This window comes from Vespula vulgaris, chromosome 16, assembly GCF_905475345.1.
Source record: "Vespula vulgaris chromosome 16, iyVesVulg1.1, whole genome shotgun sequence".
Taxonomy (NCBI): domain Eukaryota; kingdom Metazoa; phylum Arthropoda; class Insecta; order Hymenoptera; family Vespidae; genus Vespula; species Vespula vulgaris.
The window spans coordinates 299,097-322,686 of NC_066601.1; the positions used below are offsets into that span (position 1 = coordinate 299,097).

The 23,590-nt window shown below is 28.5% G+C and overlaps 5 protein-coding genes across 19 annotated transcripts; 2 read left to right on the plus strand and 3 right to left on the minus strand.

Annotated features, from left to right (window-relative positions):
- Positions 1–2,405: 2,405 nt before the first annotated feature.
- Positions 2,406–5,286, minus strand: LOC127069787 (uncharacterized). Of its 2 annotated transcripts, XM_051007262.1 has the most exons (9): positions 4,711–5,286; positions 4,334–4,628; positions 4,114–4,256; positions 3,894–4,033; positions 3,766–3,807; positions 3,502–3,698; positions 3,119–3,417; positions 2,859–3,042; positions 2,406–2,671 (listed from the first exon to the last, which is right to left on the minus strand). In XM_051007262.1, the coding sequence occupies exons 1-9, from the start codon at positions 4,918–4,920 to the stop codon at positions 2,559–2,561; spliced, it is 1,623 nt and encodes a 540-aa protein (XP_050863219.1). In that variant the 5' UTR covers positions 4,921–5,286; the 3' UTR covers positions 2,406–2,558. The 2 variants fall into 2 exon arrangements, with proteins under 2 accessions (XP_050863219.1, XP_050863220.1); XM_051007263.1 differs by lacking the exon at positions 2,859–3,042 and having other exon boundaries at positions 2,409–2,671; positions 3,079–3,417.
- Positions 5,287–5,499: 213 nt separating this feature from the next.
- LOC127069785 (CDK5 and ABL1 enzyme substrate 1) lies at positions 5,500–15,668 on the plus strand. Of its 10 annotated transcripts, XR_007783722.1 has the most exons (12): positions 5,501–6,730; positions 7,874–8,257; positions 8,396–8,519; positions 8,637–8,764; positions 9,102–9,140; positions 10,091–10,182; positions 10,260–10,366; positions 10,451–10,557; positions 10,651–10,855; positions 10,926–11,204; positions 15,203–15,319; positions 15,394–15,668. XR_007783722.1 is itself a non-coding variant. In XM_051007257.1 (11 exons), the coding sequence occupies exons 2-11, from the start codon at positions 6,171–6,173 to the stop codon at positions 11,064–11,066; spliced, it is 1,887 nt and encodes a 628-aa protein (XP_050863214.1). In that variant the 5' UTR covers positions 5,501–5,912; positions 6,045–6,170; the 3' UTR covers positions 11,067–12,737. The 10 variants fall into 10 exon arrangements, 7 of the variants coding, with proteins under 7 accessions (XP_050863216.1, XP_050863214.1, XP_050863213.1 ...); XR_007783719.1 differs by having other exon boundaries at positions 10,926–15,319; XR_007783720.1 differs by having other exon boundaries at positions 15,203–15,668.
- On the plus strand, positions 15,363–22,166 carry LOC127069791 (uncharacterized). Of its 3 annotated transcripts, none has more exons than XM_051007268.1 (4): positions 15,363–15,509; positions 21,184–21,281; positions 21,436–21,654; positions 21,715–22,166. In XM_051007268.1, the coding sequence occupies exons 1-4, from the start codon at positions 15,480–15,482 to the stop codon at positions 22,109–22,111; spliced, it is 744 nt and encodes a 247-aa protein (XP_050863225.1). In that variant the 5' UTR covers positions 15,363–15,479; the 3' UTR covers positions 22,112–22,166. The 3 variants fall into 3 exon arrangements, with proteins under 3 accessions (XP_050863225.1, XP_050863227.1, XP_050863226.1); XM_051007270.1 differs by lacking the exon at positions 15,363–15,509 and adding an exon at positions 20,877–21,005 and having other exon boundaries at positions 21,492–21,654; XM_051007269.1 differs by lacking the exon at positions 15,363–15,509 and adding an exon at positions 20,984–21,124.
- LOC127069793 (radial spoke head 10 homolog B-like) lies at positions 17,153–20,733 on the minus strand. Its single transcript, XM_051007274.1, has 10 exons — positions 20,525–20,733; positions 20,183–20,453; positions 19,916–20,091; positions 19,623–19,823; positions 19,429–19,532; positions 18,941–19,027; positions 18,781–18,841; positions 18,225–18,685; positions 17,915–18,133; positions 17,153–17,859 (listed from the first exon to the last, which is right to left on the minus strand). The coding sequence occupies exons 1-10, from the start codon at positions 20,731–20,733 to the stop codon at positions 17,345–17,347; spliced, it is 2,304 nt and encodes a 767-aa protein (XP_050863231.1). The 3' UTR covers positions 17,153–17,344.
- Positions 22,167–22,238: 72 nt separating the features above from the next.
- Positions 22,239–23,588, minus strand: LOC127069792 (TM2 domain-containing protein CG10795). 3 transcript variants are annotated; one of them, XM_051007273.1, is made up of 4 exons: positions 23,416–23,588; positions 23,171–23,310; positions 22,828–22,921; positions 22,239–22,719 (listed from the first exon to the last, which is right to left on the minus strand). In XM_051007273.1, exons 2-4 carry the CDS (start codon positions 23,262–23,264, stop codon positions 22,443–22,445), a joined length of 465 nt encoding a protein of 154 aa, XP_050863230.1. In that variant the 5' UTR covers positions 23,265–23,310; positions 23,416–23,588; the 3' UTR covers positions 22,239–22,442. The 3 variants fall into 3 exon arrangements, with proteins under 3 accessions (XP_050863230.1, XP_050863228.1, XP_050863229.1); XM_051007271.1 differs by having other exon boundaries at positions 23,171–23,587; XM_051007272.1 differs by having other exon boundaries at positions 22,840–22,921; positions 23,171–23,584.
- Between the last annotated feature and the right edge of the window lie 2 nt (positions 23,589–23,590).

Genomic DNA, 23,590 nt, shown 5'->3' on the forward strand with positions numbered 1-23,590 from the left:
TTAAAATATTCAAATTGAGTTGCAAGAAGTAAATGTGTTAAATATAAGATGGACTATCGGATTACGATTTATTTCGAAGTTTACAAAACTCTCTGAACGATAAAACTTTAACTAATGATGATGATCTGAAATCGCACTTGGTTCAGTTTTTTTCTGATAAGGACCAGAAGTTTTATTACCACAGAATCATGAAGTTGCCAGAACGATTGCGAAAAGTCATCAGATATGATGGAAAATATATAATTGATTGAAGTTTATTTTTTATATAAAAAAAAATTGAATTTTATTTCACATTATAAAACCGAAATTACTTCTTTACCAACTCATTATAAAAATTAACATTTTATTGTTTAAAATATAAGTTTGAAATATAATTTCTTGTACCATTTCTCAAACTTGAAATATTTAAATTTATTATAATGTTCAAGATATCGTATTTTAAAAATTTTAATGCTTTCAAATAAATAATACATATCTGAAAGAAATGAAAATCTTTTATTTAATGCGATGTAAATGAAAAATTAAAATGGTAATTTAGTCGAACATTGTATAATCAATCGATGTATCGACAGAGTACGCGATATACAATAAAATATTTCGTCCGTAACGTCTTTTATTTTATTAAATATTTAAAATGTATATCGCCGACCGCCATAATAAAATCTTTGTACAGTGTTACGGTACATTCATGTTCGGTAGATTCGATGTATTTCAGTAAACGTGTTGGATGATATCTTGGGTAATTTATTGGTTCACTCTTTTTATCAGATAATTTAATCAAAGAGTTATTCTTTGATTTATTTGAAAGCTAGACTTATCCATTGTTCGTAAATGTTATTCAAAATAGAAAGCGTTTTTTCAACACGATATGAAACTCTTTCACAATATGTAACTACTTTTTAAACTAGCATTTTTCCGATCATTTACGCTTTTCGATTTTTTTTCTATAAAAATATTTACAATTAAGAATGCGCCATCCAACTGATTTCATTAGAAGAACTTCAACAGCGAATAAATTAAGCGTCAGATTACACTGAATGTACTGCAAAATATTCAATTCTGATGTATTGGAGCAAAGATTTTAATATCACATGAGTCAGCTAAAACTTTGAAATGCATTTTCTCATAAACTATTAATTCAAAATATAAAAAAATAGCACCATTATAAAAAGAATTAAAAAATCTTTCTAAAGACTCGTTACTTAACCCCTGCTGCCATTTAAGATTGTTTAGAGAGTTGTTATCCCTCCCTTCTAAGTTAACCAAAAATGTGTGAATTTATGATAAAAATCTTCCTCCTTCTTTGAAGACAAAATTTGTCTCTGCGTTTTTCGAAAAAATCCCTAGATTTTATAATAATTTTTGTGGAAACTTTTTGTTGAAACACTTTGTATATAAATATGTAAATATACATAATAAATATTTTTAATTTATCTAATTTAAGGAAAATAACTAGACCATTTTGGCTAATATAAATGTCATTAACTTTAATCATTGATTAACTAGATTAGCAGACTATCCAATAGCAGAACTTTTAATATCATTCTTAATTGATATTTTCGTGATATCAATAATCAATTAAACATTGTATACATAGTATGCACTAGTCGCATAAATTATCAAAAAAGGTAACTAGCCAATAAACGTCCCGGCTGCACGCTACAATGTGGGTTAAACGTTGGAAGAGATTGCAGGTAATTTTGAGGTTAACACATTAATCATTTCATTTAAAATCAAGGAAGAAAATTCAGAAAGAGTATAAATCGACGTAATATTATTCTGCTCCACGATAAAATCAGATCCCATATTAGGATGCAGCTGTTATGATTAAATAAATGTTATTAAGATTAGAGTGGATGATTCTTCCACATCCATCTTACCACCAAACATTGTCCCATCTGATTTTCATTCATTCAAGTCGGTGCAACGCGGCTTATCCGGTACATAATTTGCTAATGCCAAGAAGGATGTCCGAAAGTGGATCAATAATTTTATTACGTCAAAAGAAATGTATCGTTTTTTAAAAATTACCAGATAATTACGATTGTTACGTAGAAAGTGACGGCAGATATTTTAATTAAAATGAATATGTGATTTTTTTCATTACTTTTAATTAAATAAATATATTAAAAAATCTGACAAACTTTTGCAAGCACCTAATATCAAATTCGAGATCTCTTTTGCAATTTTAAATGTGCGGAATAACATCAAAATATGATGTTTCTATAGATATTTCAACAACCTGGGAAGAATATATTATTTTAATTTCATTATATTAAAATCACAAATCGCTACTAAATTAATTTTTTTTTGCTTATATGTAGATGTATTTATTTACGTGATGAAATAAATATTACATCGATTAAATTTAGTTTTAATTCATTGATTGTATTAATTGAATTTTGTATCAATTGCACACTAATTACAGCTTTATTTTATAGATAATGCACTGTATGTTTTCTCAAGAAATTAATATATGTAGATAAGATAATAAAGTAACAGACGATATATATTTTAAATAAAGTAAAATTCTAAAATCTTTATCATTTTTTAAGTAGTTATGTCCAAATATTAATAAATAAAAGTATGAAGTTTATTATTATCAATTTTATAAAGTGATCAATTTGTGTTTTATGTATATTTCCAAGTGATGTGTCAACTCCGTTTGTGTCTGAAAGAAAAAAATTTTACTTATATTAACTATTTACTTGTATAATATTAAATAGAAATGTGATTTACATGCTATATTTAAAAAATATCATTTTTTAGAATTTTAGAGAACTACTTATCCAATTACTACAAGGGTAAGGAACGTAGGATTTTAAACTTTTTATTTTTCTCTCTCTACGTTCCCTCACCGTAATCATAATATTGCAGTGCTTCTGTAGGTTCTTCCTCATCACACTCCTCAGTAACAGTAACAGATCTGACTCTGACATTTTCTTTTCTCAAATGTTGCTTCTGCTTCTTACTCACATAAGGGAATACGACACGATTGAAACTTGCCAGACGAGCCTTTGGTCCAATGCTTTGATGTCCAAACTAGAAAAATCAGGAAAGAAACAAGTAAATACTAACCATAATCATGGTATTCGATGGTTGACTCCGTGTCGGTAACCTCGTCGTCTTCTTCCTCCTCTTCAGCATTATCGATCTCATCTTCTGGTGCAGGTTCATCGCTAATCTCATAATCTTCATCCTCTTCATCATCGTCATTATCATCATCATCATCCTCATCTTTGTTTTCATTCATGATTGAATCTTTATATCTTGCATATCCCCGATAAGCAAATTTACCTCCTTGTGCACTATAATCTGTATTTCCATATCCATATCCATGATCTATGTTTTGCAGAAGGTGACGACGCAACGATCTCATAGATTTCATATACTTTGGCTTTACTAACGGGATCTCTTCTTCAGAAAGTAATTTTGTCAAACTTTATCAATTTCAGATATTTTATTTTTTACAAATGGTACACACGTATTGTTATCAAGTACCTTTAAAATCATTGTTATAATAAGCTTTATTGCTTTTCTGGTTATCGTCATTTATTTCTTCTTTGAGAACGTGTATACATATATCTTTTTGGAAATAGTCATCAATAGGAAGATAAGATTCTGTAAAACGTATTATTGTCGCGACATCAATGCTAGATGCAAGTTTGCAGATATATTTCATGAAACTTATTGGGCAGCTAGAAGATTTAGAATCGTTAAATTCTTGAAATTGTTAAATTTATAATTTACAAAAGGCAAACTCACCAAAGTAATTCTGGATCAATGTAATTTACAGTTTTTTTTTCTCTATAAAGAAAAAAAAAATAAATAAAAAAAATGAAAAACAGAAACTTAAAACATTATTATTTTTATATCAACTAAATTCTATTTACATTATTTGGTTGTAACACAAAGACACTATCGATACTAGTCCTTTCCCACATGTGTTATTATAAATTGGAGGTAACCAAAAAAACGAATTTGAAGTAAGAACAGGCATCATAAATGTCCAAAGTCCTATATCTTTGCAAAACTAGAATTAAAGCTTTATTTTTATTTTTTCTCTCGCCTGAAATTTTATGTCTTTTGTTTGACATCTATAAAACAGTATACCGGTTGTTTTTGATGGCACTTAATATCACATCTTGTAGTACGAATATCATTTATCATTATAGTAAAACATCGGATAATTTTGTAGATATCGCCAGGAGTACAAAAAGATTTTGGTAATAGATCTTTGAAATATGAAGAAAACCCTAAAACAATATATTGGTTTTAATAAATGAAGCAAATCTTTCAAGAAATATTAAATACTCTTAGTAACTATTAATACCCTGTGGTCTTTGTAATTGTTGATCATCTATTGTCATGCAACAATTACAAACAGGAGTTTCTATATTTAGTAATGGTATGTTGCACCACTCTTGATAGGTTCTTGCATTTGTGTTAGCACACGCTGTACCCTGTCTGTATATACAGTTAAATTTTCTGAATTTTCTTAATTCCAATGAACATAAATTCTCAAAATCGAAAATTGAACAATTGTATAGTTCAAAAAATAATTTTATCATGTAATAACTATCAATAATTTTCATTATAAATGGTGAATCGTGTAACTCTACAAAAACCTAAGTAATGAAACCAATATAAAATTAAACCAGACTTCTTTAGTACTTAAAATGTTGTAGATAATTGAAATTAATTTCTTACGGTATAAAAACTTTCTTTGTTCTCTAAAAAAGCATAATGCTCTACTTGTAAATGTCGAATCCAAAAGGTTATATCATAATTCGATAAATGATATGTTTCTTGTGACACAGTAGAGAATTGATCTCCATCGTTCCCGAGAATATCATTACTCCGACGAATTTTACCACGGGATAAAATAAGGAAAGTTAGTAAGAATGTAAAGATAAACATAGCCTTTGTATTGACATCAAAGAACTTGACAGTGATCTGTCATGCTTTTATCAAAACATCTGCACCCGTTAATTCTTCACATAGTTTGATTAATGTTAATCGCAATAATGATAATCGATTATGCATATGTAATAAGAGAATAAATCGTGTGTGTGTGTGTGTGTGTGATTTATTGTCTCGTTATATTTATAAATATATAACTAGTATTACTTAAAAGAATATTATTTTGAAATTATGGTTTTTATAATCAATCAGTTTCGACGTGTTATCCTTAAAAAGGTCAATTTATTTGGTTCTGTAAAATTCAAGAAAAATCGTCATTGTATCTTCAAATTATTTCTAAAAATCAATGAAAAATATGATAATGAAAATTATAATAGGAATAAAATCATAGTTGATAATAAAAAAAAAAAAAAATGAATCAAATATGAATATAAATAATTTGAAAATGATCGAACGCTAGTAAAATTGCCATCGTTGATTTGTATTTTCCGCGCAGATCGTAACGGGCTCTGCCGACAAGATCGTGAACAAAAGAAAACCCGTTTCGATCAGTCCCAGATTAGTTGCGAATCAGTCGTTCCCCGACTTCTCGTGAAACTGGAGTACTCGGTGTATTTCGATAGAAATTTTTGAACGTTTTCGAGGTTAGAGAAAAGAGAGTGTTATTTCGTGATCTTTATGAGTGATAACGAAGTCAAAATGAAGAGTGAGATCGACGTGCGAATGTACGTGAATACGAAGAACGTATCGTCAAGGCGCGAAGTCAGAACTAAGTGTAAGAACAGTGACGATGAATCGTGATCTTAGTGGTTGGCCTTGTCCACTCCAACAGTCGTCGTCGTCGTCATCGTTGTCAGCCTTTCGTCGCTGCCGCTGCCGCTGCCGCTGCCGTTGTCGTTTTAACAGCGGTGCAACGGTCGACGAAGAAGAGTTGGCAGAAGAAGAGAAGGAGAGAGGGAGGAAGAGGAGCGACAGCAACAACATTAGTAGTAGTAGTAGTAGTAGTAGTAGTAGTAGTAGTAGTAGTAGTAGTAGTAGAGTAGTAGTAGTAGTAGTAGTAGTAGCAATAGCAGTAGTAGCAACAGCAGCGACAACAACAATAACAACAACAACAGCAGCAGCAGCAGCAGCAGCAGCAGCAGCAGCAGCAGCAGCAGCTGCAGTAGGAGACAAGAAAAGTACGATAGTGGTAGAAGCAAAAAAAGGAAACGAAGGACGGTGACGCGGGGTGTCGACGATCGCGTGGAATGGCAGCAGCCCTGAAAAAAAACCATTCGCGGAGAAGATTGGCCGCTTTGACATTCCTCTCGAACATATCTCTCGATGGAAGTCATCGTGATACAAAACTGGCTCTACTCTCGCGCAAGCCCACCTTCGGTGGGGCTGCTGGAATCGCGGGAGAAAGAAGGGTTGGTGGGGAACACGCGCGAACTTTGAGCGACGGCGGCGAGGTTCGCCGACGAAGCTCGACACCAAGATTCGAATTCGATGATTCGTTCGAGGAAACGAACTCGCCTTTGTTATTGTCATCAAGACGGCGTATCGCTCTTGACAGCTCGACGACTATCGATCAAGATGAGAAACAAAGTCAACGACGAGAATGTCCTTCTGGTGCTGATTCCTCATCCTCGCCTCGCGACTCGCATAAACAAATTCATCGTGCGAACAGTGCTAGACGCAGGGATTCGATTGATTCCGACGAATCTCTCATTCCCGCTAAGGCGGCTGTAGCTGCGTTCCTCGAACAAGAGAGAAACTATCCGCATTTACCCTCTTCCGGATTGCACACCGGTTCCTTTAGAGAACGGTAAAACCCTTCTTTTTTCCTCCTTTTTTCTCTCCCTCTCCCTTCCCTCTCTCTTTTCCTCCTTTTTCCTCCTTTTTTCCTCCTTTTTTCATCGTATGTCAACCTCTAAACTTTTCTCACCGTCTCGTTACATAAGACACATCTATCTTCGTCAATTATCTAATCCAGACTATGGTAATCCTCAGTCGATAGCTGGTTGTTTGACGGTAGTCAACAATAGTCATTCTTTTCCCTCGTATCTCTCCTAAAGCTCGACAATCGATTTTAACGAATAAAAACGAAGTTATGTTAGACATGTAGACATTTGAGAATAGTCGATCGAAATATAGCTGATTGTAAGTCGTTCTTTTTTTTCCATTCTTTCTTTCTATTTTTTCTTTCTTTTTTTTTTTTATTTTTAATAGACAAGTCGAAGTTCTCAATTTCAAAGCATCCTTTCGATTATATTGATTTATAGATGCAACAACTGCTTATCGTAAATATAAGTTTATTTTATACGCGATCGTACCGAAAAACTTGATGGCAGTTATAATGCGCTTGAAGTCTTACATAATTTACAAATTCTATTCTATTACACGCGTATCGTATTATACAACGCGATGATACGTTTAGAAAAAATAAAGAAAAAGAAAAGGAAAGGAAAAAGAACTATCAGGTTCATACCTATTTTCAAATTTTATTACGATTGGCGAATAGTTCGATTTACCGATAAACAATTTCAACGATAATTCGTTTTTATTAACAATGAAGAATTTGTAATAAAAAATCTTGTTGAGAAGTCATCGAAAGATCATTATTCTTTGCTCGACCGAAAATAATATCATGTCGAAGTTAACACATCGTTGAGACCGGATGTTATAAGCGAAAAAGTAACGAGTTTCCTTATGGTTATGTTCGTATAATCGAATTAAAATCTTTATTATTAAAATCTTAAAAGTTGAGAAAAATTGACGATGTATCAAAATTAAGTAAATGTTGTCTGATACGCACGCAAGAGAAAGATATCATAATAACAGTTTAAAGAATTGGATACTTTGATAATTACATAAGTTGCATACATGCGCGAAAAACGCGAGTATATCCGTGAGAACGGCCAACGATGTGTTAACAATATCTGTTAAAATTACGTGATTGATGCTGCAGCACTGGAACAACCGGCAGCGACTATTCTATGCTCGAAAGACGCGTTGGCTCGTTGCAATACAAGAAACGGATAAGTCATCAGACATCGACGTTATCCGAAGATATAAAGCATCGATACAATAGCAGCAACGAAAGCATCGGTTCGCTTCGTTCCAAGTCCCAATCATCGTCGTCTAAGGCAAAGGGAAAACCATCGTGCAACAATAACGTGCAACAAAACATTAATACCAATAACATACCAGAGATCACAAAAGCAATACGATTGGTACAACGACCGACTAACAGACAAAAATTTGGAGACGACAGGCTCGTCTTGGTTTCCGATAAATACGTTCCGTTTTTAATATTCTCGACTCTTCCCTACAACAAGGGTCGTTCGAGCTGGTAAATAGACAAAAAAAATAAATAAAAATAAAAATATATAACGGGAGATCGATCGAACGTGTTACCTTTGAGGGGAGATAAAATCTCTAACCTTTGCACTGTTTTATCATAATACTTCGTATTACATATTATTCGTAGGTCCGAATTGAGGAGAGATACAGGAAGAAGGAAAAACGTATCGTCGCAAAGACCCCTGTCCGCTATCAATGACACTATCGATCCTTTCGGTCTTCTCGGTATAGAAAGAGCTAAAGACGGACAGGTACTTTAACGATCAATTCTAGATTCTAGCATTTCTTCTGATTTATATAAAAGATGCTTGTTTTTTGTAATAATTATTCACCTCTCACCCTCCATACGCCCTCTTGTTTTTGTTTAGGAAATTTCCTACGAACGATTGTTGGTACCTTCGAGACAATTTCAAAAAGAGAGAAAATTATGCTCGACCGAGAGTGAAACGATAGAATTATCTCACGTTATAGCAAACAAGCATCACCCGGTACAAAGGTATTTCTTAAAGATAAAGCAATTTTATTTTTAGAAGAATGTCTCAAGTATGTGTCCAAAGCATCTACCTCCGTTTGTATTAGCACGCACATTACGTTGCCATATTTAGATTGAATTATTATCGTTCACTAATTTCATTCGCGTATCAGTTATTTTGTTCTATTAATATCGTGCGTTAAATAATTTCCCCCTTATCTATCTCTTCTCGCTACTAACAATTATTTCTGATATCATTATTCGTAAATTTCGTGACCATATGTTAAATTAATAATAATATAAAATACATTTCACACATAATCACATCCTATAACATCGCTTCTAAATCATCTTTTTGCAGGACAAAAACTATTACATGGAACTTGGATCACACGAAATGGTAAAAGTTATTTAAAAAAAAAAAATAAAATAAAATAATAAAATAAAAGAAAAAATATATATATAAAATAAAAATACAATTATGAAAAAAGCAAGCTAGGATTGTTAGAAAAATTTAGTTTATTTTGCACGACGTGTGCTTGGTGTAGGCCAGTCGTAATATTGATACAGTGCTATATTTTTAACTATAAATATATATGTATAAGATTCTTTATTATGGATCTTATTTTATATTTGTTTTTACGTTTATGTTTTTCGTTCGTCGACAGAAACGAGGGAAAAAAAAAGAGAAATTTTATAGTATTTAAAAACTATGGATATCTAAAAATAAGAAAACTGAAGATCACTCTTGTCGAACTTTAGAGTTTGGGTTAGTCGTTCATAGAATGTTCTTATTTAATAAAATGAAACAATTGTTTACAATTAAAAAAAAAACATTTCTAGATATTTAAATCAACATTCATTGAATGTAAAGACTTTCATTTCATATCTAGCCTAGATAATAATAAAACGATCGAATATTTATTACCAACTACAGGATAATTTAACGGCGATGACGATCATTTGATTATTTTAAAATGAAAAGATAAGTTTTAATTCATTTACATATCTTATCGCATTAATATTTTTTTTTTCATTTGCACGTTATTTGCACAGGGATTAGTGGATCCAAAAGCCATCGACGATTACGCTTCACCATACTTTTTTACTTTTCTTAAATATATATATTCTTCGTACTTACGTACACACACACACATATATATATATATATATATATATATATATATATAATACTACACGCGTGCTGTTTAGTGTAGCTCACTGTTGTTATCATTTTTTCCATCTGCATCATATATTTTACTATGCATGCTAATAGATATTTGTAATTTTATATTAGTACATAAACCTCGTAATAGATCATCAATATTTTGTTATTATTATTTATTACAGGTGTCTTTCATACGACACGGCAACACATCGTTTACAACACAATGCTCCAGAATCTCCACCGTTATCTTTTGGTGCCGACCCTATTAGTAAATGTATATAATATATGATCTATTAAAAACGAGCAATTTGTAATTAAAATTTCTAATCGTTTTGTAAATAATTTATTTAGTTTATGATTGGGACGAACAATCCGTGCAATATAATCCAAATTTGTTAGACGATCCAGAACTTATCGCAGGGAAACATAGAACTCTCCTCACTTTTACATCATATATGGTATTTATATGTATTATTGTTTTTCATCAATGTGTAACTTAAACGAATGTTTTTTAACACGGTATTATATTATTTCTTTTACAGGCATCGGTAATTGATTATGTCAAACCTTCCGATTTGAAAAAAGAATTGAATGACAAGTTTAAGGAAAAGTTTCCGCATATAGAACTAACGCTCAGTAAATTACGTAGGTACGTATTAAATACTTTTAACTTTTTTATTGTGCTTTATGTAACATATCCTTGAAACGATACGAATATCTTCGAACGAATTTTAATTTATAGTTTAAAGCGAGAGATGCGAAAGATAGCAAAGACGGAATATGGGATAGATATGTTGACCGTAGCGATGGCTTACGTATACTTCGAAAAATTAATTCTTCGTAATATTGTGACCAAACAAACGCGAAAATTGTGCGCAGGTGCTTGTTTGCTTCTTGCGGCAAAATTAAATGACGTTAAGGGTGACGTGTTGAAATCATTGATCGAGGTACTTATTTTTATTGTTACATTTATTTAATCGTTTATTTGTTAACAATTGATATAAAAACATTTTACAGAGGATAGAAAGTGTATTTCGCTTAAATCGTAAGGATCTGATTACATCTGAATTTGCTGTACTCGTCGCATTAGAATTTGGCTTGCACCTTCCAAATTGGGAAATATTTCCTCATTATCAACGTTTGATATACGAATCTTGACCTTCCTTTTCGTCCTTCTTCATGCACAGACGTCAAACATTATCTTCTTAATAGTGCAAGAAGTTGAACAGAGATATGTACATTATAAAAGTTTAACTGTTGTCGCTAACACTGGATACGAAGAAAGAAGAAAGAGATGTAAGTTAAATCTTTAAAAAAGAACATTAGTATGCGTATACAGCGATAACACACTATTTATAACAATTACGTATCAATGTGATACTGGAATCGTAACAGATAAAAGTAGGAATAAGTTACAGAATCTTCTTTCTTACCTGAATCTGAAGAAAAGCTCCCGAATTTCAAATAATGTAATGGAAAAAAGGCATTCTTACAGGAAACAAATATAAAAATATAAGTTCGACTCAATATTTCATTTTTTATTTTATAGTCATATCATTGCAATGAATTTATTTTGTCCCGCGAATTATAAATATTCACGAAAAAATAATGAAAGAGAGACAAATGAAACTTTTTGGGTTGTGGTCTGATGAAGGTCAACAAATGCCAGAAATTCGATGTTATTATACAATGAAACGATGTTAGAATATCACTCCTTCTTGAAATTCAAGTTAATAAATATACAGTGATCTTGAGATAATACAGAAACTAACATAACGTAGGTCTCATAGTTGATATAGTCGTAATCAAGTTTTATTATTTACATTCAGTTAATTTGAACTTAAAATTTGATTATTATATAATTATTACTCACTGTAATTTTGTTTTTAATTGCTGTAGCAACAGAGTTATATAGATGGAATTGTCGTGAATATTTTACAATTATCGACGTAATTTTTTAAATGAAATATTAATTTCTTATTTTGAGGATGATAATCAATAAATTATAATAACAATACATTTTTCAATTGAATTTAAATAGTAAATTTTACGATATATATAATTTTTAAGTTTTCTTAAAAATGTAATAGATTTAGTGATTGAAAGACTATGTCTTTTATATTTTAAATACAAAAATTCATTTTAGATCATTTAACAATAAAATGAAATAGTATTTAATATTTGTTTTGATTTTGTTTAAATATTATTTTACTTTATCAGGACTGCGTGTATTATCTTAACTATCAAATTAAATTATTTTAGACTACTTTATGTCTTTACGCACATAAAATTTCGATCATTAAATCTAGTATCATACAAATTTAGAATTCTACTAAGGTTAATTCTAGATCATGTTTACCGAACTCGATATAATATGAAGAACAACAAGTATAGCATAAAAAAAGAAAAAAAAATACCTTTAATAATGCCTTATATCTATCTATTAATACCTTCACTCATGAAAATGGCAAAAATACATATGTACTCCAGTTTAGTCATAGATTTCTTCAATTCTTGTTTTAATTATTTTGTCATTATCCCTGATAGTTTCAATGATATTTCAGTGGATCATCTTAAATGTGACTCTACGTATATTATTATAATGAACATGTTTTACCAATAATTAACTATTTTTAATATTTTATGTAAATACCTCGTTTTTACGTGTTTAATGTTTATATAATCCTTTCGTTTTTCGTTGCCTTGTATTTATTAAAAAAGTGAAATTGTGTATATTTCTGAAATAGTACTAAAAAGTAAAATTATGTAAAATGCTCTATGTAGATATAATTACGATATAATTCCGATTAAAGAATTTTTCCAAAGTGATTATTGATATTTTTTGAAGATATAAATTAGAAAATAAAGTACTTATTTTTAGAATAAGGTTGTATATTTACATTTACATTTCATGCTTTTTAAATATTTATATCGATTTATGTAGACGTAATTTAAATTAAAGTGATGTGTGTTGGTCATTTTAAGTTGTGTCAATGTAGATTATAAAAAAAAAAAAAAATACTTTTTTTTTCCAAAATAAATTGTATCTTTCTAATATGTGTTTTAAAGTAAAGTACAAGCTGGTTTAATAATTATTATTGCTTTAAATATTCCTAAATCAATGAAAGTTAGAGAAAACATTTTTTAACAAAACTTGAACTATACAAAAGGGACCATGATACGATGACAATGATTTTTTGTCAAGTTCAAATTTCGTTAATGAATTTTTCTCTAATTCTCGTATTTCGAGATATTTATGATAGTAGTAGTTATTAAACTATCTTGTATAACTATCTAAAATTATGTAAATAAATTAATATGTATATAAGCCATATTCATGTAATTCTACGTAATCAAATCATACAACTTTCGTAAAATATACTTCTGTACTTTTAAACAGATTTATTATAAAGAAAGTTTATATATAAAAAAAGAAAAAAGAAAAAGAAAGAAACATTTATGAAATAAAATACAAAGGTATAATAATACAAAAAATACACTATTAAAGAGATATGTGTACATGTATATGTACATATAAATCTTATTGACTTAATTATTAGACAATTTAGTAAACTATTTTGTAGATTTCTTCTAATATTATGTTTTAACTGTTAAGAAACCTACTATAATTTTGTAGCTATAACATATTTGTATACTGGAAAGAATGAAGAGATTAACGATTGAGTGCTCGTAAAATTTATAATCTTGTACAACTTTTAACAAATGAGAAAGTTTAAAGATTTTTCAATTTTTATGGTTGATATCTTTTCCACTGTAGCATGATATGATCTCTATACATAAACCTATACAAAGAACCTGATAGACTTATTAAGACTTAGTGTATATTAGCATAGAAAACCTGATGTATATTATATAATATGACACATTAGTAATTATTGTAGCTTTTATGATCATACTTTATACATAAGCTGTTGTTGAATTATTAAGGTTCAAATTTAGCATGAACTGCGATTAGCATTATCCTATATACACCATGAGGAGATAACTCAAGTGGACTTTGTGTGCTTCTAAATATAAAATAATTGAATTAAGTTACACCGCTGCAAAATGTATAAATGTATTTTTAATAATGAAGAACATGTAGAAAGACTCAACTATTTCATGAATAGAGCCTCTAGTCAATAGTTGCTTGTAGCCATACATAGCATTACATCAGTAATTATGACAATGGACTAAGTCATATATTTTTCGTATTAAAATATTTAGATTTTTGCATTTGTGTGTAATAAAAAATATTTTTCCATTATGTAACAAAATATTTTTCAAAATACTTACTGTTATAATGTAAATTTTTTATGTAATTATGAAGTTTTATGATTATTATATAAAAATATGAGTTTTTTGATATTTCATATGACAGATTACATTCAAAATTATTTGAACAAATTAAAAATGACATAACAAGAAATATTCCAGTTTTATTCAAAAAAAGATGTCATAAAGGAATATTCACTATTATTATAATTATAATCATATTAACTTGATTTAGAATACTGGAAATTTTTTCTTTTCCAATAACAATACTTTATGTTTGTTTTTCATAGTATAATTATTTGTTTAAAAGTTTTAAGCGAAGAAGTTGATTTAACTTGAGCATCAACTTGAAAATAAATGTAACTTTATACAAATATCAGATAATATTCCCAGGCAGAAAAATTAGGTATATTTTTCAAAAAAGAAGAAAAAACAGTGTACAGAAAAATAAGTCCACTATCAAAATAAATAAAAACAGAATTGTTTACCAATTTGGCAGGCATTGAACGGTATATTTAAGAACTTTTTTTTTTATATTTCGACATTTCTTAAATATAAATAATTGTATTATAAATCAAAATCAATTTTTTCAATTTCTTGATTTAGCTCATTGTCATAATTACGAGCACATATTTAATAAAACTATTTGCCAGTTCCCATAAGAAGTTTCTTTTTCTTAAATATAAAACTAAATTATACAACTATTCTAGACACGCATAAGAATAGAATATAACATATGAATAAAAGTACAGTAAAATTATAATATATTTCAATAATAGAATAGAAAAATTATTTTAAATTTCGAAAAATATAAAATTAATAAAATTTTGACTGCTTTAACCTCCTAAATAGTATGTTTTAGTAAGTGTATTAGCATTTCTTTTTTTATCGAAAAAGTTGTAACGCATGCGAATAATAAGGTCCTCTGTCAGACAGAATGATATCCATACCGTTCTTGACCTTTTTACCGATTTAACTGACAATATACATAGTCTGATTACATATGTATATGCTTGCAGCCATTCACTGCCGCAACAAATTGTTGAGACTTGATAAACTCCACGTGTGGCATTACATTATTTTCAATTGTGCCATTCGTACTAATTATCAAACGGTGTAACTATCAACTTTCTGAGGTCAGTCTTCAAAAATGTGTAGGAAAGTATTTTATTATTGTCCTGTCGTGTTAATTTATCGATTGTTTAAACAGGTGTTCAAAAATGAAGTCTATTGAAATGATAAACATTGAAGACCTTGTCTGTGCAATAATAAAGTATCACGCTATATGGGACAATAATGCTGATGATTATAGTACAAAATAAAGAGGTAAAAAGCATGACAAAACGTAATTGTTAAGTTTATGTCTGATTTCAAAAAAAGATCCACAGAAAAGAAAAAGCGAAATAGATAAGTTTGTTATTAGAATAATTGTTATTTTTACTGCAAAAAAACAATTGCATAATAAAAATAATTAAATTAACATAACCTATGGTTAGTGATTTTACTTTTATTATATCCAATTTATTTGCCATGGAATTATATCTTTGAAACTTATGAAAAGATTAACTAATTTTTTTCTTATATTGTTTCTTAATCCTTTTACTGATAACATTTCTGATTCTATATCAAACAGTTCCTCGATAATCAACATATACCTAATTCAAATCTATTGCGATTCCTTACAAAATTACAAAGAATGCAGCACTCTATGATAATAGGTTTTGCTAAAGTAACATTTACTTTATTTTTATTTATTGGTCTATGAAAAGTACGCCACTTGTTGGCAAGAATTCCAAAATTTCTTTTAATAAATCTACATGCTTTGAACAGTATGATGAAATATATATTTTTTAACATTCAACAATTTTCTTGCAAATGGATATCGTATGAATTTGGATAATATCATAACATAAATGATATAGATTCATTAAGTCCTGCATATAACTCCTAATAGAAATAGTTACAATTTGGTTTTATAATTTTTCAAAAAACATTGTTCTTAAATAGAGTTAAGTCAGGCAACTTTATATATACTTCAAAATTTACATACATAAAAGTCTGTATGATAAATCATACGTCTAAAGTTAGAATTTGATAAGTTCAGAAAAAAGATTCTTATAGTTATAATACAAAGAAACATTTTCTGTTGATTTTACAATTCTAATATGTTCCGTTTGATAGAATCATACTGTTCTCACGAGCCAAAGTTTTTTGCTAGTAGTATATAGACTTTATCTTTTCTTAGACAACATTGCCTTTACTTTAAGTTATAAAAAAGAATTTATTGATTTATTTTATATTTCTTTCTTTTCCTCTTCTTTTTTTTTTAATAGGACATTTTTTACTTCCAACATTTGATGGATTTAGATTTCTCATAGTAGTATCCTATAAACTATACATAATTATAGTAGATAACCACGTAATACAGCTTCACCTAAATGTAGATTCATATTACACGAGCCAAAAATTAATATGTGCTTAATAAATAAAATTAATATGTGCTGTATAATACAGTATATAGATGTCCTATCTAACTCAATCATTTTAAATAACTGTTGTTTTTGATATGTGCAGTCATAGTATTTTCAAAGTTAGTAATTATCAATTAAAATCGATTAATAAAGTCGTGTTTTAACTAAATAAAAAATGAAAATATTATTAACACATCATTTAGCTTTCAAGTTTTTTAATAATCTTCATATTATAATGAATTCATTTGTTTTTAGCCATCAATCCAACTATAAAAAAGAATTCTAAGATGACTAAAAATTTACTTTTCTTATAATTATGTGTTTCAAATGCACACAATCGATATTTATATAACGTTATGATTTATATAACAATGATTCATATAACAGAATATATTATCTATATTATACAAAGTTATTGTATTATATCTCCTGTATTATGTATATTTTTTAAACTCTTACACTGTCATATTAACTACAATAAAATATGCATACAAAATATAAAATTTTATCAATTCAATATATTGTATTTAGAAAATATATAATATGATTTAATATTTACTATATTACATTGATGTATTGTAGAATATAATTTAATATCAATTTGGTCAACATAAAATTTATTTCAATATTTTCCATAACATCATATAAGAAAGAGACATATTTGGATGTGTATCTTTGAAAATTATTATTTTAAATAAGTTCAATATTTATTACAGATGGAATAATCGGAGCATCTTTTACCTTTTTAGATTCTATTATGTATTTTGCAGCCTCTAATATTATTTCATAAAATTCAAGAAATGTCAATAAATAATTCATATTAAGAATTGTGTTATCGTCATTATCCTTAATTAAAGGACATACTTTTGTCATAATCTGTACTATTTTAACTGGACCTAGTTCTTGGAAAAGTAATAATTCTTTTGTACCACTACCCTGCCGTTTCTTAATTATCTGCATTTCAGTTTGCATAAAAGGTTTTTCTTCTCTTGGAAGAAAATCAATTCTTTCTCCAATTATAACACAATTTAATCCGTTTAAAATGTATTCTGGTATACTTAAAGCAACTGGTTCATTAACATCTAGTATGTTATCTCTAATACATGTTATTAACATATCTGTTGCAGTTGGTGGATATCCTACTTGTTTGTAAAGTTTATATACGGAATAAATTGGTAGAAGATTACATTCGCGTGGAATTATACCTAATAAGAAATGTAAAATTATCTTAGTATATTTATAAATTTAAAATAAACATACCGACAAAATTTCCAACGTTAGGATACACATCATTTGTGAGAAATTCATTTAGACATTTAACTAATATTCCATGTTTCCAATCTGTCTCTTTTTTTATTTTAATATCTTTCCAGTAATAAATACGCCATGAAACTTCAAGTAAAGCATGCAAGAATTGCCAGATTTCGATTTTCTCAAAAGGATAGTATGGCTTTTCTATAAAGCTTGATTCATTTTCAGCTAGATATCATAATACATAATTTTATAAGAAATATATATCAGTATTCCGTAAGTGCTAATAAAATCGAAATAATCATTACAGTTTACTAACTTATATAATTATCAATTTCAATTAGACTTAAACCTTTGGTATTTAAGTTACAATCACGCCATAGTTGCCAAAGCATTAGTTTAATCATAATGAAGGGACATTTTGATTCTTCCTTGTTAAATAATTTTGCATAAATATCATAAACATGTCGTATTTGTAACATGTGCAAAGTTAAATAATCATATGTTTGATCTTTTTCATATTGCCACTTCCTATTAAAATTGTTTTTTAGGATAGTTTCATTGTCCGTTGTTTTAAATGAAGATCGAAGCAAACAAGAACATGACTGCTGTTCATTACAAATATAGCATTTTCCTAAGGAATGCAAATAAACTGAAAAGTTTTTAATTGATGATAGTTGAATTAAACGATTTATATGATATGATAAGGATGGAAACTGTTCGGGTTTTAAGATTGTAGTTGTATAAGGTTCCAAGATTTTTGATATCTTTTTTGCATTTCTGTAAATAATAATAATCAATAAATTCTTAACTATTTCACTTTTTCGCTATTAATAATTAAATTAATTTGAACAAATAAATTCTATTATTCTTACAAAAAGGCTAGAATATCTATTGAGTATAAAGATTCATCCTCTGTTAATTCTCCATTATTTCCTATAAAATATTATTATGATATATTAAAATTTCTAGAACTACTGAATGTAAACAAAAATTTTTATAGTTAAAGATATAGAAAGATAAAACAAAGTTTACCAATTATTATTCCATAACCATTTTTCTTGTTATATTTCCAATTACCAAAATACTTTGCACCACCTATTGAGTTCAACTTTAATAAACCTATTTGAAATGATAAAAGAAAAATAACAATCAAGATGTATAGAATAGCTTATACATATTAATAATTTATTATTACATGCTATATATATTAGCATTTATTTTCATTTTCAATAAAAAACTATATTATATATGTATATATTATATATGATATTATATATGCGTATAATGTCAAAATTCTTATTTCATCTTACTAATATATTTTACTTATAATATATAATTAAAAAATAAATTAATTAAATATTAAATAAAATTTTTAATTTTATATTAAATATATTTTATGAAATAAAATTTTAAAAATATCATAATTAATTGCAAAGAATGATTTTCTAAATGAATAATGATGGCCAAGACATTAATTTCATATCATTTGTATTAATATCTGAAAATACACTAATACTGACCTTTTCCATGCTTTGTATTGTGACACCAATTGCCAAAATATAAAATATTTTGTGGCCAACTGAAACTTCTGTTACAAAAGCCATACCACATATATTCTCCATAACTATTAATTATTGAAATTATATGAATAATTATTAATCATATTGATATTATTTAAAAAAGAAAAAGAATGTGAAAAGAATAATTAATAGACCCATGTATATCTCCATATTCCCATTCTCCGTAATAAACATCGCCGTTGGGCCATGCCATAATTCCATTTCCATGTCGAAAATCATTTTTCCAACCCCCTTTATACTGAGCTCCATTTGAATAGGTATAAAAACCTGTACCGTTTCTCTTACCCATTGACCAGTCACCATCATACGAGTCTCCTTCAACGTAACAGCAATAACTATAAAAAAGAACTGGAATTACTAATTTAAAAGCTTATCTTAAAGGAGAATAAGAGGATATTTCAAGAATCTATTTAAAGTAATTTCAAACCCTTTTCCATGTCTGTATCCCATGTACCATTGACCTATATATAAACGATAATTGTCTTTATCCACCAATGTACCTTTACCATGACGATAACCATTCATAAATTCTCCTTCATACCAACAATTGCTTTGCCATTCTAGAAGTCCCCTACCTTCTATTTGATTTTTTTTAAACTGACCCTATTGAAACATTAGTCAGTTAATATTTATAAATTATAATGTTATTTGTAAATAAGATAAATCTTATGATTAAAACATACTGAAATTAAACCTTATATTGTACACCATGATGCCATTTATATAATCCTTCATCATTCATCATTTTTCTACTTGTGCAACCAAAATAGGTGTTATCATTGATGAAAAAGAAATGAACGTGTTCATCTTTTAAATTTGATTTTAAATATAATTTATTTATTTTCTCTCTCGTAAAATCATTGTTATTAAATCTCTTTTCTATATCTTCTGATAACTCTATTTCATTTTCATTCTCATGCATTTGTGAAATGATACATTTTTTGCATATTGATGGTCCATCGTGCCTGTATCAATTGAACGAAATAATTTCAAAGAAAACAGAGAAATGGAAACAAAAGAAAAAAAGGATAATTACTCGATTATAAAATATTTAATTAGATCTTTATACAAAGAATAAATAAATTTATCTTTAGCGCTATATTTGTGATGCTCTTTTGCAATATGCGCATAATCTAAATCTTCCTTTATAATTCCTTCCTCTTCTTGTTCTATACTCTCCTCTTGTAAATTTTCTTCGTTTTCTGTGGTCTTTGGTATTATCATTGTTTTGTTATATATTTGCATACATACACGATTTCCTTTTTCAATTCGATTATATCAATGCTTTAAATATTTATCATTATCAATATTATTCGCGTGATAGTTTGTTATGATTCAAAATATAAATCAATCAATCAATGAATATTTTCTATTTGAACATCGTGCAAGTTGAATTTACAAAGTAAGATCTAACAATGTACAGAATCGAGTTGTCAGGAAGAAAAAGATACAAATCATCTATGTCGCAAAATGCTCTTTTGTAGCGTATTTTAAAATAAATTACAATATATGTAATTGTATGTTAATAAAAAAAAGTAATATTATTTTATTTATTTGATTAATATACATCACACACACACACACACACATATATATATATATATGTGTGACAAAAAAAATGAAAAAACAAATAAATGTAAGTTAAATTGAAGGTTAATCGAGCCGATAATGAATGTTAATTTATATATATTTCAGTCAGTCTTTCTACCATGCGATGATGAAGTTGAAGATCTTGAACCTATTCAATTTAATATACCTGCATCATATAGTGAAAAAGTCAAAATTCATAATTGGTAGGTCTTACAAGCATAGAATGCGTACGAAGTAAAATATTACATTGTTACGCATAGCAACGAACATATTTCTGCGTATCGTATTATACTCTACAGTGAATAATACATTCAAAGCGCATTAGATTGGAATATTATATTTTGTGCATTTGTGTAGGCAAATGAATACACTGGCAGAACCAAAAGATAATAAAGATATTTTTCCACCAAAAGGAAATCTTCAGAATTCAACTTATAGACGATTAGGTTCATTCGACGAACCTATGGGTATATCTGAAACTCATGCTATGCTATCTCAAATAGAGTTCAAGGATTTATACAAACCGATGCAACCGCATAGAGGTTTTCTTAAGATGCTATCTTTTGTAAGGACCGAGTAAGTAAAACTTACATGTGTAAATGTGCAAGAGATCAAAAAGTTTATAATTTCTTATAGAAGAGAAGAACAAGAGGAAGAACCAAAGTTAGAAGACATAATCTATAGTCCTGAAGAAATGCGTTGTATGGATTATCGAACCACAACAGAAATTGAATATCGAGCACCTTATCCAATGAAATCTAGACCACCGCCTCAAGCACCTCCACCAGTACCATGGTTACTTAACCGTCGAACTATTGGTTATACTCTTGAAGACCTACAGAAGTACGATGGTGTTGTTACGTTTTTGGATGAAAATATGAAACTCCAACAATGCATAGCTGATCTAAAAAAGGAACGAAATAAAATGAGAGATATCATATCAAGCACAGAAACTTCAGTCAAGTCTTCGTATGATTGCGGTTCATGTCAAATTGTTAAAAAAGATGGAAACGAATATCAATGTCATGAGTAAATAAAAATACAAGTTTACAATATTAAAATATGTAAAATAAAAAAATTAAAATAGATGATTTATAAATAAAAACAAAAATTTATTGACTCAATGTGTTTGGTAGCAGGAAGCAAATTAGAAACAAATATTTATATACAATATTTCATTGAAAAACATATCTACAAGACAGCTTTCTTTTTATAAGACTTATTATAGCATTATATAGAGAATAATACATCAAAATATATTAGAATAGGACTCATATGTAGGATTGTACATCGTTGCTCGTGACAGAAGCAAAAGCTACACAATTTCTTAAAATAATTATTATTTCTGTGCTGCAATTGTTCTTTTAGCTATCATATTGTGGCACTCTGTAAGTGAAGTTATTACTTGTGACAATATTAATTCCGGCACCATAATATGGCATAATATAATGTGAACCATCCGCTGGTCCAACAATCTGTGTTGCTATTAGTATTACATCTGCGAATTGACCCAGGAAGAGAAAACCCAAAGTACTTAATTTCAACAATCCAAGTGCTGGATATCCAAGATAAAATCGATCTGCACCAAACATACCCAAAAATATAGACAACAGTAAAGTTGTCTCAAAGGAATATCCATTACTGTAAATGATTATAAGAGAATGTTTGATAAAATACATCAATACATTCGATTAAAACAATCATAATATATATATATATATACACGCACACACATACATATACACATACACATATACATACGTCCATTTACAAGGTATATCCTTTTTAAAAGTATTATTCCTCGTTTCTGTACAAATAAGGCCATCAGCAGCTAGACACAACACTGAAAACCAAAGTTCAAATATATTGTTTATGAATATTAATGAATAATTTAAAAAACATCAAGTTTTTATAATTCTTATCGTAGTATTCTTCTTCACACAAATCTATAAAATATACGGTAATAAAGAACATTTTAGGAAAAAATCTATAAAGATGAAATATTTAGCAAAGGTTAATACTGTAATTGATATGAGAGACAAATATAAGTAATATACATATTATAAACAGATGTATAAATATGTCAATTCACCCCTGGCTTTATTTTCTTTCGTACACCCTTTAGGTTGTTGAGTTTTTTGATCTATGAAATCATAATCGGGATGAGGGCAGATGTATTGTCCCATTCGTAAATTATTACAGTCAATTTCATATGTGTAATCGGCAGCATTGCTATATAAAATTAATAAAGAAAGTAAAAAAAACACGCTAAAAAGTTGTGCTGGATAACACATAACGTTTCATTTTACACTAATACTATAAATGCAACAGCGTTACTTGATTGACTTCTAGTTCACGATTAAAGTAATGTCTACATTTTTGTTGTATTTTGAACACAATGCAAGAGGACATGAGCGCGCTGCTGTCGTTTTCATTTTTTGAATACTTAAAGCAGGCTGGCAATATCATGTGTTAGTTAAAGGCTTCGTGTCCATCATAAAAGTTTTTCGTT

Bases quoted from the DNA above. Each gene is read 5' to 3' on its own strand.
- LOC127069791 (XM_051007268.1), top strand. From the start codon at position 15,480: ATGCTGATGATTATAGTACAAAATAAAGAG. The intron at 15,510-21,183 runs GTAAAAAGCATG...TATATATTTCAG, and splicing joins TTATAGTACAAAATAAAGAG to TCAGTCTTTCTACCATGCGA. The intron at 21,655-21,714 runs GTAAGTAAAACT...AATTTCTTATAG, and splicing joins CTATCTTTTGTAAGGACCGA to AAGAGAAGAACAAGAGGAAG.
- LOC127069793 (XM_051007274.1), bottom strand. From the start codon at position 20,733: ATGCAAATATATAACAAAACAATGATAATACCAAAGACCACAGAAAAC. The intron at 19,533-19,622 runs GTCTATTAATTA...AATAATTAATAG, and splicing joins GAATATGGAGATATACATGG to TTATGGAGAATATATGTGGT. The intron at 18,686-18,780 runs GTAAGAATAATA...TATTATTTACAG, and splicing joins ATAGATATTCTAGCCTTTTT to AAATGCAAAAAAGATATCAA.
- LOC127069792 (XM_051007271.1), bottom strand. From the start codon at position 23,372: ATGTGTTATCCAGCACAACTTTTTAGCGTGTTTTTTTTACTTTCTTTA. The intron at 22,922-23,170 runs GTGAATTGACAT...TTTGGTTTTCAG, and splicing joins GAAAGAAAATAAAGCCAGGG to TGTTGTGTCTAGCTGCTGAT. The intron at 22,720-22,827 runs GTATGTGTATAT...AATCATTTACAG, and splicing joins AAATGGACGTATGTATATGT to TAATGGATATTCCTTTGAGA.
- LOC127069787 (XM_051007262.1), bottom strand. From the start codon at position 4,920: ATGTTTATCTTTACATTCTTACTAACTTTCCTTATTTTATCCCGTGGT. The intron at 4,629-4,710 runs GTAAGAAATTAA...TTCATTACTTAG, and splicing joins ACAAAGAAAGTTTTTATACC to GTTTTTGTAGAGTTACACGA. The intron at 2,672-2,858 runs GTGAGGGAACGT...TTTTTCTTTCAG, and splicing joins ACTGCAATATTATGATTACG to ACACAAACGGAGTTGACACA.
- LOC127069785 (XM_051007257.1), top strand. From the start codon at position 6,171: ATGGCAGCAGCCCTGAAAAAAAACCATTCGCGGAGAAGATTGGCCGCT. The intron at 8,520-8,636 runs GTACTTTAACGA...GTTTTTGTTTAG, and splicing joins AAAGAGCTAAAGACGGACAG to GAAATTTCCTACGAACGATT. The intron at 10,183-10,259 runs GTATATAATATA...TAATTTATTTAG, and splicing joins TGCCGACCCTATTAGTAAAT to TTTATGATTGGGACGAACAA.